The sequence below is a fragment of the Argopecten irradians genome, chromosome 2 (assembly GCF_041381155.1).
Source record: "Argopecten irradians isolate NY chromosome 2, Ai_NY, whole genome shotgun sequence".
Lineage (NCBI taxonomy): Eukaryota > Metazoa > Mollusca > Bivalvia > Pectinida > Pectinidae > Argopecten > Argopecten irradians.
The window spans coordinates 29,114,235-29,132,646 of NC_091135.1; the positions used below are offsets into that span (position 1 = coordinate 29,114,235).

Sequence of the window (18,412 nt, forward strand, 5' to 3'; positions counted from 1 at the left end):
CCTAGAGACCTGATATTGGGACTTTGACATGCATGGATAAAGGGCTATCAAATTCGTTCAAATGAGTGGCCTTGACCTTCATTCAAGGTCATGGGGTCAAAAAGGCGTAAATCTTCTTTTCAAGACCCAGAAGGCACATGGTACTGATATTGGGCCTGTAGGATGCTGGGATGAAGGGCTACCAAGTTTGTTCAAATGAATGACCTTGACCTTCATTCAAGGTCACAGGGGTCAAGTAGGCTAAAATCTTTTAAACAACTTCTTGTGAATAACTAAGAGGCCCAGAGACCTGATATTTGGCCTGTGGCATGCTGGGATAAAGGGCTACCAAGTTTGTTCCAATAAATGACCTTGACCTTCATTCAAGGTCACGAGGGTCAAATAGGCTAAAATCTTTAAACGACTTCTTCTCAAGAACCAGAAGGCCCAGGGTACTGATATTGAGCCTGTGACATGCTGGGATGAAGGGCTACCAAGTTTGTTCAAATGAATGACCTTGACCTTCATTCAAGGTCCACGCAGCTCAAATAGGCCAAAATCTTTAAAACGACTTCTCGATAACCAGAATGACCAGGGTACTGATATTTGGCCTGTAGGATGCTGGGATGAAGGGCTACCAAGTTTGTTCAAATGAATGTGATCTTCATTCAAGGTCACGCAGCTCAAATAGGCCAAAATCTTTAAACGACTTCTTCTCGATAACCAGAATGACCAGGGTACTGATATTTGGCCTGTAGGATGCTGGGATGAAGGGCTACCAAGTTTGTTCAAATAAATCACATTGACCTTCATTCAAGGTCACAGGGTTCAAATAGGCTAAAATCCTTTAAACTACTTCTTGTGAATAACTAAGAGGCCTAGAGACCTGATATTAGACCTGTGGTATGCTGGGATGAAGGGCTACCAAGTTTGTTCCAATGAATGACCTTGATCTTCATTCAAGGTCACGGGGGTCAAATAGGCTAAATCTTCAAATAACTTCTTCTCAAGAACCAGAAGGCCCAGGATACTCATATTGGGCCTACAGCATGCTGGGATAAAGGGCTATCAAGTTTGTTCGAATGAAGGACCTTGACCTTCATATAAGGACACAGGGGTCAAATAGGCTAAAATCCTTTAAACAACTTCTTGTGAATAACTAAGAGGCCTAGAGACCTGATATTGGGCCTTTGACATGCTTGGATGAAGGGCTATCAAATTCATTCAAATGAATGGCCTTGACCTTCATTCAAGGTCATGGGGGTCAAAAAGGCTAAAATCTTTAAACAACTTCTTTTTCAAGACCCAAAAGGCACATGGTACTAATATTGGGCCTGTAGGATGCTGGGATGAAGGGCTACCAAGTTTGTTCAAATGAATGACCTTGACCTTCATTCAAGGTCACAGGGGGTCAAGTAGGCTAAAATATTTTAAACAACTTCTTGTGAATAACTAAGAGGCCCAGAGACCTGATATTAGGCCTGTGGCATGCTGGGATGAAGGGCTACCAAGTTTGTTCAAATGAATGACCTTGACCTTCATTCAAGGTCACGGGGGTCAAATAGGCTAAAATCTTTAAATGACTTCTTCTCAAGAACCAGAAGGCCCAGGGTACTGATATTGGGCCTGTGACATGCTGGGATGAAGGGCTACCAAGTTTGTTCAAATGAATGACCTTGATCTTCATTCAAGGTCACGCAGCTCAAATAGGCCAAAATCTTTAAACGACTTCTCAATAACCAGAATGACCAGGGTACTGATATTTGGCCTGTAGGATGCTGGGATGAAGGGCTACCAAGTTTGTTCAAATGAATGTGATCTTCATTCAAGGTCACGCAGCTCAAATAGGCCAAAACCTTTAAACGACTTCTTCTCGATAACCAGAATGGCCAGGGTACTGATATTTGGCCTGTAGGATGCTGGGATGAAGGGCTACCAAGTTTGTTCAAATAAATCACATTGGCCTTCATTCAAGGTCACAGGGTTCAAATAGGCTAAAATCCTTTAAACTACTTCTTGTGAATAACTAAGAGGCCTAGAGACCTGATATTAGACCTGTGGTATGCTGGGATGAAGGACTACCAAGTTTGTTCCAATGAATGACCTTGACCTTCATTCAAGGTCACGGGGGTCAAATAGGCTAAAATCTTTAAACGACTTCTTCTCAAGAACCAGAAGGCCCAGGGTACTGATATTGGGCCTGTAGCATGCTGGGATGAAGGGCTACCAAGTTTGTTCAAATGAATGACCTTGACCTTCATTCAAGGTCACAGGGGTCAAAAAGGCTAAAAATCCTTTAAACAACTTCTTGTCAATAACTAAGAGGCCTAGAGACCTGATATTGGGACTTTGACATGCATGGATAAAGGGCTATCAAATTCGTTCAAATGAGTGGCCTTGACCTTCATTCAAGGTCATTGGGGTCAAAAAGGCGTAAATCTTCTTCTTTTCAAGACCCAGAAGGCACATGGTACTGATATTGGGCCTGTAGGATGCTGGGATGAAGGGCTACCAAGTTTGTTCAAATGAATGGCCTTGATCTTCATTCAAGGTCATGGGGGTCAAAAAGGCTAAAATCTTTAAACAACTTCTTTTCAAGACCCAAAAGGCACATGGTACTGATATTGAGCCTGTGACATGCTGGGATGAAAGGCTATCAATTTTGTTCAAATAAATGACCTTGACCTTCATTCAAGGTCACAGGGGTCAAATAGGCTAAAACCCTTTAAACAACTTGTGAATAACTAAGAGGCCTAGAGACCTGATATTAGGCCTCTGGCATGCTGGGATGAAGGGCTACCAGGTTTGTTCAAATGAATGACCTTAACCTTCAATCAAGGTCACGACCCTCAAATAGGCTAAAATCTTTAAATGACTTCTTCTCAAGAACCAGAATGACCAGGGTACTGATATTGGCCTGTGACATGCTGGGATGAAGGGCTACCAAGTTTGTTCAAATGAATGACCTTGATCTTCATTCAAGGTCACGCAGCTCAAATAGGCCAAAATCTTTAAACGACTTCTCGATAACCAGAATGACCAGGGTACTGATATTTGGCCTGTAGGATGCTGGGATGAAGGGCTACCAAGTTTGTTCAAATGAATGACCTTGACCTTCATTCAAGGTCACAGGGATCAAGTAGCTAAAATCTTTTAAACAACTTCTTGTGAATAACTAAGAGGCCCAGAGACCTGATATTAGGCCTGTGGCATGCTGGGATAAGGGCTACCAAGTTTGTTCCAATAAATGACCTTGACCTTCATTCAAGGTCACGAGGCTCAAATAGGCTAAAATCTTTAAATGACTTCTGCTCAAGAACCAGAATGACCAGGGTACTGATATTGGCCTGTGACATGCTGGGATGAAGGGCTACCAAGTTTTGTTCAAATGAATGACCTTGATCTTCATTCAAGGTCACGCAGCTCAAATAGGCTAAACTCTTTAAACAACTTTTTCTCAAGAACCAGTAGGCCCAGAGTACTGATATTGGGCCTGTAGCATGTTGGGATGAAAAGCTACCAAGTTTGTTCAAATGAATGTGATCTTCATTCAAGGTCACGCAGCTCAAATAGGCCAAAATCTTTAAACGACTTCTTCTCGATAACCAGAATGACCAGGGTACTGATATTTGGCCTGTAGGATGCTGGGATGAAGGGCTACCAAGTTTGTTCAAATAAATCACATTGACCTTCATTCAAGGTCACAGGGTTCAAATAGGCTAAAATCCTTTAAACTACTTCTTGTGAATAACTAAGAGGCCTGGAGACCTGATATTAGACCTGTGGTATGCTGGGATGAAGGACTACCAAGTTTGTTCCAATGAATGACCTTGATCTTCATTCAAGGTCACGGGGGTCAAATAGGCTAAAATCTTTAAATAACTTCTTCTCAAGAACCAGAAGGCCCAGGATACTGATATTGGGCCTGTAGCATGCTGGGATGAAGGGCTACCAAGTTTGTTCAAATGAATGACCTTGACCTTCATATAAGGACACAGGGGTCAAATAGGCTAAAATCCTTTAAACAACTTCTTGTGAATAACTAAGAGGCATAGAGACCTGATATTGGGCCTTTGACATGCTTGGATGAAGGGCTATCAAATTTGTTTAAATGAATGGCCTTGATCTTCATTCAAGGTCATGGGGGTCAAAAAGGCTAAAATCTTTAAATGACTTCTTCTCAAGAACCAGAAGGCCCAGGGTACTGATATAGGGCCCGTAGGATGCTGGGATGAAAGGCTACCAAGTTTGTTCAAATAAATGACCTTGACCTTCATTCAAGGTCACAGGGGTCAAATAGGCTAAAACCCTTTAAACAACTTCTTGTGAATAACTAAGAGGCCTAGAGACCTGATATTAGGCCCGTGACATGCTGGGATGAAGGGTTACCAAGTTTGTTCAAATGAATGACCTTAACCTTCATTTAAGGTCACAGGGGTCAAATAGGCTAAAATCTTTAAACGACTTCTTCTCAAGAACCAGAAGGCCCAGGGTACTGATATTGGGCATGTAGCATGCTGGGATGAAGGGCTACCAAGTTTGTTCAAATGAATTACCTTGACCTTCATTCAAGGTCACACGCAGCTCAAATAGGCCAAAATCTTTAAACGACTTCTCGATAACCAGAATGACCAGGTACTGATATTTGGCCTGTAGGATGCTGGGATGAAGGGCTACCAAGTTTGTTCAAATGAATGTGATCTTCATTCAAGGTCACGCAGCTCAAATAGGCCAAAATCTTTAAACGACTTCTTCTCGATAACCAGAATGACCAGGGTACTGATATTTGGCCTGTAGGATGCTGGGATGAAGGGCTACCAAGTTTGTTCAAATAAATCACATTGACCTTCATTCAAGGTCACAGGGTTCAAATAGGCTAAAATCCTTTAAACTACTTCTTGTGAATAACTAAGAGGCCTAGAGACCTGATATTAGACCTGTGGTATGCTGGGATGAAGGGCTACCAAGTTTGTTCCAATGAATGACCTTGATCTTCATTCAAGGTCACGGGGGTCAAATAGGCTAAAATCTTTAAATAACTTCTTCTCAAGAACCAGAAGGCCCAGGATACTCATATTGGGCCTACAGCATGCTGGGATGAAGGGCTACCAAGTTTGTTCGAATGAAGGACCTTGACCTTCATATAAGGTCACAGGGGTCAAAAAGGCTAAAAATCCTTTAAACAACTTCTTGTGAATAACTAAGAGGCCTAGAGACCTGATATTGGGCCTTTGGCATGCTGGGATGAAGGGCTACCAAGTTTGTTAGAATGAAGGACCTTGACCTTCATATAAGGTCACAGGGGTCAAAAAGGCTAAAATCTTCTTCTTTTCAAGACCCAGAAGGCACATGGTACTGATATTGGGCCTGTAGGATGCTGGGATGAAGGGCTACCAAGTTTGTTCAAATGAATGACCTTGACCTTCATTCAAGGTCACGGGGGTCAAATAGGCTAAAATCTTTAAACGACTTCTTCTCAAGAACCAGAAGGCCAAGGGTACTGATATTGGGCATGCAGCATGCTTGGATGAAGGGCTATCAAGTTTATTCAAATGAATGACCTGATCTTCATTTAAGGTCACGGGTGGCAAATAGACTAAAATCTTTAAATGACTTCTTCTCAAGAACCAGAAGGCCCAGGGTACTGATATTGAGCATGTAGCATGCTGGGATGAAGGGCTACCAAGTTTGTTCAAATGAATTACCTTGACCTTCAATCAAGGTCACAGAGGTCAAATAGGCTAAAATCTTTAAACGACTATGTTGTATTGTACTAATAGTCAGATGACCGTTAAGGCCCATGGGCCTCTTGTTTAGGTCACCTGTACGTCGTCGTGCGTCGTCCGTATTGTGTCCGTAAACAATTTACATTTTCGACTTCTTCTCCAAAGCTGCTGAAGCAATTTCAATGAAATTTTGCACAAACCTTCTAAGACATATGGCCAATCCAAATTGTGAATTATATGACAACCATCCCCAGGGGGCTGTGGAGGGGACAAAAGGGGTAAAATTGGCTAAAATTTCAAAATTCTTCTCAACTCACAGATGTGGTCAAATGTCAGAAATATCCCTATGAGATGGCCATTGAATCTTATTAACAAATTTTCCATGACTGAACCCCAGGGGCCTTAGGGGCGGGACCAAAATTGGTCAGATAGGTTATAACTTCAAAACTCTTTTGAATCAAATACTCTTCATAGATGGAAAGATCTTAAGGTCCTTTACAAAAATTGTGAATTATATGACCCTGGGGTCTCGTGTTCCCCCCTGAGGGGGTTAAGTTCACTATACTTAGGGAAAACAGTTTTATGGATTATTTGGTCATTTATTATAGGAAATTAGTCAAACTGGCTTAGAATTATTAGCCTGAAATAGCATTTTAACACCATATCTATATTGGTCCTGGCCGACCCCCAGGGGCCAGAGGGGCGGGGCCAAAAGGGGTCAAAATGGTTATAATTTCAAAAATCTTCTTCTGAATTCCTAGATTTGATGGAACCAAATATTCTTAATAGATTGGAAGGTCTAAAGGCCTTCTACAAAAATTGTGAATTATATGACCCTGGGGTCTCTGTTTCCCCCTTGGGAGGGGGTTAAGTTTATTATAGTTTATATAGGAAAAACACATATATGAACAATAGTTTTCATAGTCGAACTGGGTTAGAATTCTTTGCATAAGATAGTATTTTAACGTCATATCCATATTGTTCCTGACCGACCTCTAGGGGCCAGAGGGGCGAGGCTAAAACGGGTCAAAGTGGATAAAGTTTCAAAAATCTTTTTTTCTGAATTCGCAGACTTGATGAAGCTAATACTCTTCATAGATTAAAACGTCAAATTTATAAAATCACTGACTGACTTCAAGTGCCTGATGGGCCAATATATAGTGTTTATATGTCTTTGTTTCATACTTTATAGGAACTCATGTGACCGTTAAGGCCCATGGGCCTTTTGTTTATATTATGCATACAACAAAACGTTTGATTGCATATATACCAAAATATCTGTTTGTACTTCGTGTATGTTAAAAGTAAAAACAGTTTGAAAGTGTAACCTGATTTATGGCACAGGTAGCAACGAGACTGAAACATCATTGAATTGTTTTGTTTGCATTGTTTCGTGGCGCTGCGAATAGCTAACAAATTCTACAAGATGAGTTTACTTTAGCTCTACACAGAATACATGTATTGATCCTACGTTTATATTTACTTGTCATACTATTCCGTCCCAAGAAAACATTTTGCTATTGCTTCATGAACATTTAGGCCTAACTTATTTTCGGCTGAGTTGATGTTTACAGGGAAGGCTGCCCGTGATATGTTCTTCCGAGTCCTTTCTACTGAGGAACCATCTGTCCGGATTCTCACGTTTTCTCCTGGTGCTGTGGATACAGTCATGCTGCAGGATATAGAAGAAAACACTGCATCACATGGATTAAGAAAAGTGATAACTGGTTAGTACGCGTACCAAACAATTTAAGGTCACCTTAGACGAAGTCTCAAGTGACCTATTCTAATCGCATTTTGTCCGTCGTCGTGCGTCGTATGTCCGTAAACAATTTACATTTTCGACTTCTTCTCCAAAACTGCTGAAGCAATTTCAATGAAATTTTGCACAAACCTTCTAAGGCATAAGGCCAATCACCATTGTGAATTATATGGTCCCCACCCCCAAGGAGGCTGTTGTAGGGGCCAAAGGGGGTAAAATTGAGTAAAATTTCAAAAATCTTCTTCTCTACTCACAGCTGTGGTAGAATCAAATACTCTTCATGGATATAAAGGTCTTAAGGTCCTTTACAAAAAATGTGAATTATATGACCCTGGGGTCTCTAGTTTTCCCCTTACTATAGTTTATATAGGGAAAACACATTTTCAGCATTTTTTTGTCATTTGTTATAGGAAATGAGTCAAATGTTGTCAGATTTATCAGTATGAGATGGCCATTAAATCCTATTAACAAATTTTCTATGACTGACCCTTAGGGGCGGGGTCAAAAGGGGTCAAATAGACTAAAACTTCAAAAATCTTCTTCTGAAATTCTGGAAATGGTAGAATCAAATATTTTTTCATAGATAGAAAGGTCTTAAGGTCTTCTACAAAAAATTGAATTATATGACCCTGGAGTCTCACGTTTCCCCCTGGGGAAGGTGTCAAGTTTACTATAGCTTATACAGGAAAAACACATTAATGAGCAGTTTTTGCTCAATTTTCATAGGAAATGAGTCAAACTTGGTTAGAATTATTAGCCTGATATAGCATTTTAATATATTCATATTGGTTCTTGGGGCAGAGGGGCGGGGCTAAAAAAAGGTCAAATAGGCTAAAACTTCAAAAATCTTCTAAAATTCTGGAAAAAGTAGAATCAAATCATTATAGATGGAAAGGTCTTACGGTGTTTTATAAAAATTGTGAATTATATGACCCTGGGGTCTCACGTTACCCCCTGAGGAGGGTCAAGTTTACTTTAGTTTATATTATAGGAAAAACATATTTGTGAACATTATTTGACCAATTTTCATAGGAAATTAGTCAAACTTTATTAGAATTATTAGCCTAAGATATAACATTTTAACATCCATATCAGTCCTCGATGACCCCCTGGGGGACCAGAGGGACTGGACCACACAGGGTCAAAATGATTAAAATTTCAAAAAATACTTTAAGTTCACAGGTTTGATGGAAGCAAATACTCTTCATAGTCTAAAAAGTCAAATTTATAAATTACTGACCAACTTCAAGGCCCAGCATATAGTGTTTATATGTCTTTAATTTGTTTCATTATATATTCTAACTCAGGTGACCGTTAAGGCCCATGGGCCTCTTGTAATTTATTCATTATATTCTATCTCCGATGTTCCCAGGTATGTTCGTCAACATATCCTCAAAATAAAAGGCTTTTAATACACAATTTACCACACAAACAGTTTGTTTGTTTGTTTGATTTATTAACGTCCTATTAACAGCTATGGTCATGTAAGGACGGCCTCCCATGCATGCGGTGTGTTGCGTGTATGTTGTGCGAGGTGCGTGTTTCGGGAGACTGCGGTATATTCATGTTATGTCTTCTTGTATAGTGGAACTGTTGCCCTTTTTATAGTGCTATATCACTGAAGCATGCCGCCGAAGACACCAAGCAACACACCCCACCCGGTCACATTATACTGACAACGGGCGAACCAGTCGTCCCACTCCCTGTATGCTGAGCGCTAAGCAGGAGTAGAAACTACCACTTTTATAGACTTTGGTCTGTCTCGGCCCAAACAGGCCATGTACATGAGTGTAGTATACTGTACTAAGACATCCATTATCAAACTACACTTTACTAATGGTCGGTGTCTGTTGGTGACATATATCTACATAGTATTTATTCCTTATGAGAGCAATTTTAATGTAATAAAAAGGGACTTTGTTTTGCAGGCCTGAGAGATGACGGCAAGCTGTTGACACCGGAGGCCGCTGTGGACAACCTTGTTGATATTCTGCAAGCCAAAACATTCAAAAACGAGGAATATATCGATGACCATTATAAATTATATCAGAAATATCGTGAGGAATACTTAAACGAATAAAATGAACAAGCTTTGCTTCTCAACTAGAGCATGAACGAAGAAAACGATATTATGGGAATGAATTCTCACAGCTTAACTGCATGAGCAATATCAATCCTAATCTTGTGTTGCCTTCTTCTCTTTGACGCCTAGTAATCTATTCTATACATTTGGCAATTGCTTATTTTGCCAAACGCTTACATTTGGCAATTATACTTATCCCCCGCCAAACGCGTTTGTGCCTTTTGCTATTGCAGACCTTCCATTTTTTGGATTTTTTTTTCTGTCACCATGCAAACGTAGTCAAAAATTACCAAATTACTGTTTCTTTTTGTTACCTGCTCTTATTTTGTTCAGTTGTACCATACTCGCATACATTTACTTGAATAAATGTTACTTTGAGCTTGATGTATTTGGGCTTTAATACCGTTACTGCGGGGGACGGGGGATTGTGCCACGCTTTGCGGCTTCTTGTCTCATTTTATTATTAGAAGTATTAAGATTTAAACGCACGCTTTGATTTGATTTTGAAGACTCTTTCATATGTGGACATGAAGGATAGGGATATTCTATCCGAGCGTCACAAAATGTCGAAAAACCCGAGGCTTGACGAAGGTTTCACGACATTTTGTGATCCCGAGGTAAGAATATTCCTATCCTTCATATTCACGTATGAAAGAGTGTTTTTCTCTCATACTTCGACGTTTTATTGCAATTTTACTACTATAATTTTCCACCATTTTGAAATCAATTTTAAAGAAAACGGGACTGCAAGACAGTTCTCCATATATGCAAATTGCGAAACATTTTCAACTCCCGTTGTTTGTATCTTATAAAGTAAAACTAGCCTAGTTTCTGGAAAAAAATTGTACATGGAAATAGTAATTGTGTTAACGCTGTGACGTCAAGAGGCTTTATTGCATGGGTAGCCATGCAATACAGCCTCAGGCGACATGAGTATTTTGCCCTCCTAGACCAGCCAGTATAACACGTGTAGATATGAGAGAAAATATTTTCATATCCTTGCTGTAATCCTTACATTGAAACACACACCGGTCAGTATAATGTGACCGGGTGCGGTGTGTTGCTTGGTGTCTTCGGCGGCATGATTCAGTGATATATCACTATAAAAAGGGGCATCAGTTCAACTATAACACGAATATACCGCAGTCTTCCAAAACACGCACCTTGCACTTCACACACGCTACACACTGCATACATGGGAGGCCGTCTTACATGACCCTTGCTGTTAATAGGACGTTAAAATAATCAAAGAAACAAAGCTTCCGAAATACAGATAATTTTACACTAGACTCGTGCATTCCAAAGTACAATGTACTCTGTGTGAGGTTTGCTTATCAACATCCGCGTTTTAAAGACCTGTACATAACCTGATTAGTGTGTCATTCGAGCTAAAGGCCGGCCTTGACACATACAGTATTTGTTTATCGGAGATGACCCATATCGTTTATTTCTCTTTATTGTTGATAACAATAATGCTACTCAGTCAGTTTGATTCGTGTATATACATATATTAATACATGTACAGACACAGATGGTTTGTTTAGTTTTAGGTCCTATTAATAACCAGGGTCATTTAGGACGTGTCATATCAGATTAGTCCATGACACTTTCTAACAAACGCCTCAATTGTTCTAGTTTCATGTTACTTAGTAACCACATCAGACATGTCACTTTTTAGTGTTAAATAAATTGAGATACGATTGTACATAGAAATGTATGTTTTTCAGCCCTTTTAGTGATAAACGTCACTTAAACCTTATTATATCGTTTGAATTGAGGAAGTAATATCCCTCCATCACTGTCGGTAGATATGGTGAAAGTGAATTCACAGATAGGGATTGTCCAACCCAAAAGCATGCTGCACGCATTCCGTTTATGAATGCTATTCATCACATATAACACCGGCAAAAGTAATTCTATGTTGCCATTGTCTATATTGGATTTGCCATGGTTCAAGGCACATTGGTAGTTACCTGAGCTCATAGACAAAGGCAAAGAAACTGGCTTATATAACAAATAAAAGTGTATTTTATTAACACAAAGAGTTACTATGTTTTAAGTTAGAGATAAGCCTCAAACTGTACAATAAATGGGATAGAGAACAGATTTCAGAACTGACGGACCTTGAGCCAGTTATCTTTCCCGTATATTGGTCAGTTTTGGGGTTATCTCCATAACATACACTCTTTCTATAGATTGACGGTCGACAAACCACAATGGAGAAACCAGACCAGCTGTTCCGTAAGAAGAGTTTTGTAGCCATTACCGGTAGCAGTAAAGGACTTGGTCGCTGTATGGCCCTAAAGTTTGCGGCCATGTTTCCTCCTAATTCTGTTTTAGTACTGATGGCCAGGAATGTGGATGCTATGGAAATAGTTCGGACAGAAATTATGGCATTGACACCTAATATAACGGTGATAATACGACAATATGACCAAGGGAAAACTGACCAAGGATATTTTGATGACATCTTTGATAGTGTTCTATCTGAAAACAAAATAACGAAGGGTGATTTTGAACAAGTCATGCTTGTTCATAACTGTGTATCAACTGGTGACAAAGACCGAACAGCATTACAACACTGTGATGGCGATCGTCTTCGATCTTACTTTGACACCAACCTCTGTGGATTGATTCTACTCAACACAAGTTTCTTTAAAACATTTTACGATCCCTCACAATCTCGAGTCATAATAAACATGTCATCGGGAGCAGGACGTCTTCCAACACCGTCGCTCAGTCTGTATGGTACAGGTAAGCATGATGTTCGTCGTAATCATTATGAATTAATTTTCTTTGGTAGTTATGATTTAAGTATCGAACCGTTTTTAATCGTATATGATACCGTCGACATAATTGCAATAGAATGTCCCTCGTAACTATGTTGTGCCGTACTATTTAAGACTGGACCTCACTTCCCCTGATATTGTAACCTCAAAGTCACTAGACTCATCTTTCATCTATAATTTATTTTTTCCTCTCTTTCCCTGTGCATAACCACACCTTCAACAATATCGACACGATCTTCGGTATGGTAGTAGGTGGATTACTAAGTAGATGTAGATGTCATCAAATAGTAGTATAAAGGAAAAATTCCCTTAGTGAAAGTGGTCATCGGAAAAGTGACCAATGGCTAATACCATAAAACAAATGAGTTGGTTGAATATGTATGATTTTTTTTGTAATTTATTGCACAATCTATTTTCAATCTATTTTTAAACATTTTGGTTTTTATTTGTTTGTTTGTTTGTTTGATTAATTAACAGCTATGGTCATGTAAGGACGGCCTCCCATGTATGCGTAGTGTTGCGTGTATGTTGTGCGAGGTGCGTGTTTTGGGAGACTGCGGTATATTCATGTAGTGTCTTGTATAGTGGAACTGTTGCCCTTTTTATAGTGCTATATCACTGAAGTATGCCGCCGAAGACACCAAGCAACACACCCCACCCGGTCACATTATACTGACAACGGGCGAACCAGTCGTCCCACTCCCTGTATGCTGAGCGCTAAGCAGGAGCAGAAACTACCACTTTTATAGACTTTGGTGTGTCTCGGCCAGGGGACAGAACCTAGAGCCTTCCTCACAGGGGCGAACGCTCAACTCAAGGCCAAAAGTGAGGCGGTGCCAAGGGAGGCATTAGGAAGGATAAAGTCAGTTAGGAAGAAGAGAAAATATAAGATCCTAAATTTAGTCGCCTTTTACGATCATGCAATAGGGGCAGCAGGTACAATTCTTACGCCCTACCTGCAGGGCCAATAACCTTTTAATCTGGTTAATTTCGAAAACACTTTGCATATCAAAGGGACTTGGTTGCTCTCTCTAAATTAATCGGGTGTCTGTGAATTTACTCTTTTGCCTAATCGAAATATTTATTATACCCTCCGTAACTTAGTTATGGAAGGGATTTTTTGTCCAGCCAATTTCTAAACTACCGTGTCAGTTTCGATGAAACTTAGTAGCAGTCTTGGTGACATGTGTAAATGTGCAATTGTGCATACAGGAAATATTCTGCTATTACTTCATGAACGTTTAACTAATTTTCGGATGACGTTTATTAATTAGTAGTCGTTTACAGGGAAGGCTGCCCGTGATATGTTCTTCCGAGTCCTTTCTACTGAGGAACCATCTGTCCGGATTCTCACGTTTGTTCCTGGTGGTGTGGATACAGACATGCTGAAGGATCTGGAAGAAAACACTTCATCGCCGGCATTCCAAAAATTGATAACTGGTCAGTATGCATACCAAACAATCTTGATTTATTTATAAATATTCTATCTCCGATGTCCCCATTTTACCAATGTTCGGTGTCTGTTGGTGACATGTATCTACATAGTATTTATTCCTTATGATAGCGATTGTAGTAAAAGGTGACTTTTCTTTGCAGACATGAGAAATGACGGCAAGCTGTTGACACCGGAGGCCGCTGTGGACAACCTTGTGGGTGTGCTGCAAGCCAACACGTTCAAAAACGCTGAATGTGTCGATGACCAGTTTAAAGTATATCAGAAATATCGCGAGGAACACTTCAACGAATAAAATGAACAAACTTTGCTTCAAAGTAGAACATGCAAAAAGAAAACGATGTATTAAAATAAATGGTCACCGCTTTACAGAGCAGTATCACTCCTGATCTTGTGTTGTCATCTCTCTTTGTTCTCTGCTTGATTAGAAAATGTGTAAGTGAATTTCTTGCTAAAACAACTTCACAATTTAAGTTCAAATTAATTCTGAAAAGCTCAATGACAACAACAAAATCTCGGCACTTGAGAGCAACATGATTTTTTCAGTGCAAGTGATCCTGAACTTGTATTGACAGAATGATCTAGATCTGGATGGTGTGGAAAATCATCAAACAAAATTTGAGAGCAAGCATTCCACTAACCTGGAACGATTTTCATTGGCTGTGCCGGGCTAAATCTGGAGTCTTCGGTAACCTTTAAAAAAATACTTACGAGTGTGTAAGCACTATATACCATATATACATACATGTAGTACAACTTCATAGGACCAAAGTAACAGAAGGAGCGTTAACGTGGCCAACAATTGTTTTTTTCTAAATGGAATAACGTTCACTTCACTATGATACTCTAATTACTAATAAGATACGCTCCGATGTAAGTGTATTTGAAACGTATCGTAGAGAATCGTGGTGGAGCGGAATTACAAGCATAATTTTAATTAGATTGATGAAGATGAACATCTTAGTTTAGTTAAAACATATTTCATTTTAATAAATTCAAAAGGGAAGAGGGACGTGTATTTTTCGGAATGGGTAGGTCTAATCACTAAGCTTATTCATCCTCGATACTCCAGGGTTCCGATCACTTACGATCTCTTCACCCCTGGACTATCTTATAGTAAAACTGGATGCAACAGAACAGTACGGGTAATTTAGTCATTTGATGAACATCAAAAGAGCCGTATAACGGCACACTGTGGTCGACTGTGTGGCTTTGATGTTAGGCGTCGCTCTCTCTGTAGTCATAGGAAATCTTTGCTAGCCTGTGATTGGTCAAATGTTTTCTGCTGAGCTGCCTTCAGTTTTACTATGAGATAGTCCAGGGGTGTAGAGATCATAAGTGACCGGAAGCCCTGGAATATCGAGGATGAGGCCTATTCTATATACATTGTACATTATATTAAGGTTTGGTTTTGATTTGCAGGAGGCTATCGTATCACTTTCTGTTCTTTTATCGTTTTACTGGCCTATGTTTATCGTTTGAGTCTAGCAGCACTCTAGTACAGAAGAATATATATTAGAATGTACCATGTCCCTGCGTGACGTGTGTCGATACAACGTTAGAACCGAAAGTCTCGAAGGATGAATCCGAACAATGTTCATATAATTATGGATCCACAAGAGTGCCCTAAGACCATTTTTGACGATATAGAGGTCTACATAAGTAGATCAACCAGATGGACCTTGGCGCCCACCAAAGAATGATCTAAGACAAAAATAAGGGACAATAAATGATAATAAATGCAGGTCACTTCAATGAGAATGCAGCGGAGGTCTCGCTCATGCATATGCATAATGCATGAGAAAGTATAATTAATTTATGCCATGATGATGTTTTCCAGAGCTCGATCGGCCCATATTTTTGTACTTTTGGGGCTGGTGTCGTCTTCGTGACTTTGTATAGTTTTGTAGGAGGATGATTTTGAAAGGAAGATTTTCGCTCTTTCCAACGGTAGTAACCGTTTTTGTGCCGCCTGCAGGTATCACTATGTCGGCGTCGGCGGCGTCGTCGTCGTTTCCGTGCGATAACTTTAGTATTTATTGTTCGAGCTCGAGCAAATTTGGTATGTTGCTTTATACGTATTAATGTGATCTCGGATGACTTCAATGATGGTCAAAATACGGCAATATTTGCAAGAGTTACGAAACTTTAAAATCGTCAAAACAGATAGATCCATAGTTGTCGCTCGTTAACTTAAGGATGTACTCCTCTGAGAAGTCAAAATTTTCTTGTATTAAACTTCTTTTCTCATATAGATTTTTGGAAAGAGGAGTTCATACCATGAAAGAAAATGAAAGAAAAAACATATGTCCGTGTGCTCGTTTTTGAGCTACTGTCACTCAAAGATACCTAGTTGACAAAATATTGGATTTTATGGGAATTTTGCCGTTTTGACCATATACACAGAGATTAAAGCCATAATTTCCTATAATGAGGTGTTTGATATGTATTAATGTTTGTAGAATTTATTTTCCAGTACTCTTCTTTTAAAATATACCAGACTAATATTTTTTCTCAGAAGAACAACATATGCTACCCCTACCCCTTAATTTTGAGCTACAAAATGCACCATTTTTAGCCACTTTTGCCAAATCTAACCCTTTATAGAAAAATTTCTGGTAGTAAAGTTTTGTTTATATTTTGCATATCAAAAAGGAAAGAGTTGTTCTTTCAAAATCAGGCAGAAAAATGGGGGGTCCGTGTGCTTACTTTTTTGCCCCACTTGAATATTTGTTATTTTTCAGTATTTTAGAGTAAAAAATAAAAGTGCTCAAATTACCATTAAATGTAAAAATAAAGTGAAGAAAGTGAATCATTTCACACATTAATGCTCAATATTTTAATTACTTCGAACCAAGTAAAGATTTAAAGCAAAAATTAGCTCGATACAGCTAAAAATGCTGATGCAGTGATGGTTTAAGTAAAAACAATTTCAGTAAAAAATGGTAAAACTTCGGCTTTACTCAAAGCGAAAAAAGACACAATTTTAAAAGGGCTGCCAAATGGGCCATTTCTTAAAATCTCCGTATAAAAAAATCTGCTAAAGTTAAAACTGTAATATTTTGACAAAATTTGCAACTGGCAACTTGCTACATATATTGATAAATTGTATTTGAAAATAAATAAAATAACTTCTTTGATCTTTGTCGAAACGAGACTTCAACGGGACTGAAACCTCAGAAGAATACATCCTTAAATATTTATTGTCCGATTTCAAACAAATTTTATACATTGTTTTATATCAATGAGATCTCGGATTATTACGATAATGATCAAAATCCGTCAATATTACTTATCACCATCTTGGAAACTGAAATGGAACAGGATATTTGATGATTTGAATGATATAGATTTGGTTGTTATTTACAAAATTCCTTTTCAAGTCACGAAACTTCAATGGTTTCAGTTCAGAGTAGTTCATCATATTCTTGCAACTAATTCTTTTTTATTTAAAATTGGCCTGGTTACCTCCCCTTTATGTATATTGTGCGTGTAACTCTGAAAGGGATACCATCACACATATTTTATGGGAATGTAATGAAGTCCAAACACTATTACAAAATTTTGAAGCACTATCACAAGCATTACTCATACCTTTTGCAGTGAATAATAAGTCTTTTTATTTTTGGTCTAATTTCTGATAATTATCCATACATTAATAAGGTTGATAATGAAATAATTATTGTTATTAAACAGTACATTTACAAAATGGGATGCTTTCACAATTCATTACATGTTAATTCCTTAATTAAAACAATACAAGATCATTATCAAGTTCAAAAATATATTGCTACTAGTAAAGGTGTTACAATGAAAGAAAAGTTTGTTGTAGAATGGTGGAAATGGAAAAATACTCATTGAATTTTCTTTTTATTTATTTCGATGCACTGTCATATTCTTAAATTGTCCTTAATTAAATGTTCGATTTTGATGTTTGAGAAGGATCCTTCTGTCTACAGTCTGAGCGGTACCAAACTTCCATAAAACAAAGATGGTCATTTGTTTTGTTTTTTAATTATTTTATTGTCTTTTACAAAACTGAATAACATTTAAATTGTAAAAAATATTATCTATTTTGTGGTTAGTTTACTTTTTCACTTCAAAATGCTGTTACAGAATAACGTGACGCTACCCAAATTGGAACGCTACCCAAAATTGAACACTTTTAAAATATGTGATACAATCTAAACTAACAATAACTGTCCTGAACATAAATTAAGGTGCTGAATAGTAACAGTGACAATTTTGAGATATCAGTTTCTTTCAGTTATTATCTTTATTTCAAAGATGCTCCAACGCTGACAAATGGTATTTTTCCACTATTAAAAACAGGAGCAGACGATTCAGTATTTTTCTTCGGTTACAAAAGTTACTTAATTTACACCATTACCGCCATTGAAAAGTTTGAGCTTCTAATTTTACTTCAAGTTGAAAATATAAAAAAAAAACAATTAATTGCATCCCGAAAAAATTCCGCGTCACTATATCATATATGGAATTAAGTAGTGATTGCTCATGCACCAAAGGCAAAATAGATTATTTTATATTATTTTTTTGTGTGTGTTAATTAGACATATATATACACGATTAAACACCAATTATTGTTCAAATGATGAATAT

At 38.4% G+C, this 18,412-nt stretch overlaps 1 protein-coding gene across 3 annotated transcripts in view; it reads left to right on the top strand.

The window, feature by feature from the left end:
- The window catches only part of LOC138315059 (sepiapterin reductase-like), a 28,983-nt gene extending 14,802 nt beyond the window's left edge, over positions 1-14,181 (top strand). The window contains exons 2-4 of one of the 3 annotated variants that reach the window (XM_069255789.1): positions 11,746-12,304; positions 13,627-13,779; positions 13,936-14,181. In XM_069255789.1, the coding sequence (XP_069111890.1) occupies positions 11,767-12,304; positions 13,627-13,779; positions 13,936-14,087 (843 nt within the window). In that variant the 5' untranslated portion in view covers positions 11,746-11,766 and the 3' untranslated portion in view covers positions 14,088-14,181. Of the gene's footprint in view, positions 1-7,279; positions 7,433-9,395; positions 9,708-11,745; positions 12,305-13,626; positions 13,780-13,935 lie in introns of those variants that run through there. The other 2 variants (XM_069255788.1, XM_069255786.1) reach the window with 2 other exon arrangements.
- Positions 14,182-18,412: the final 4,231 nt, after the last annotated feature.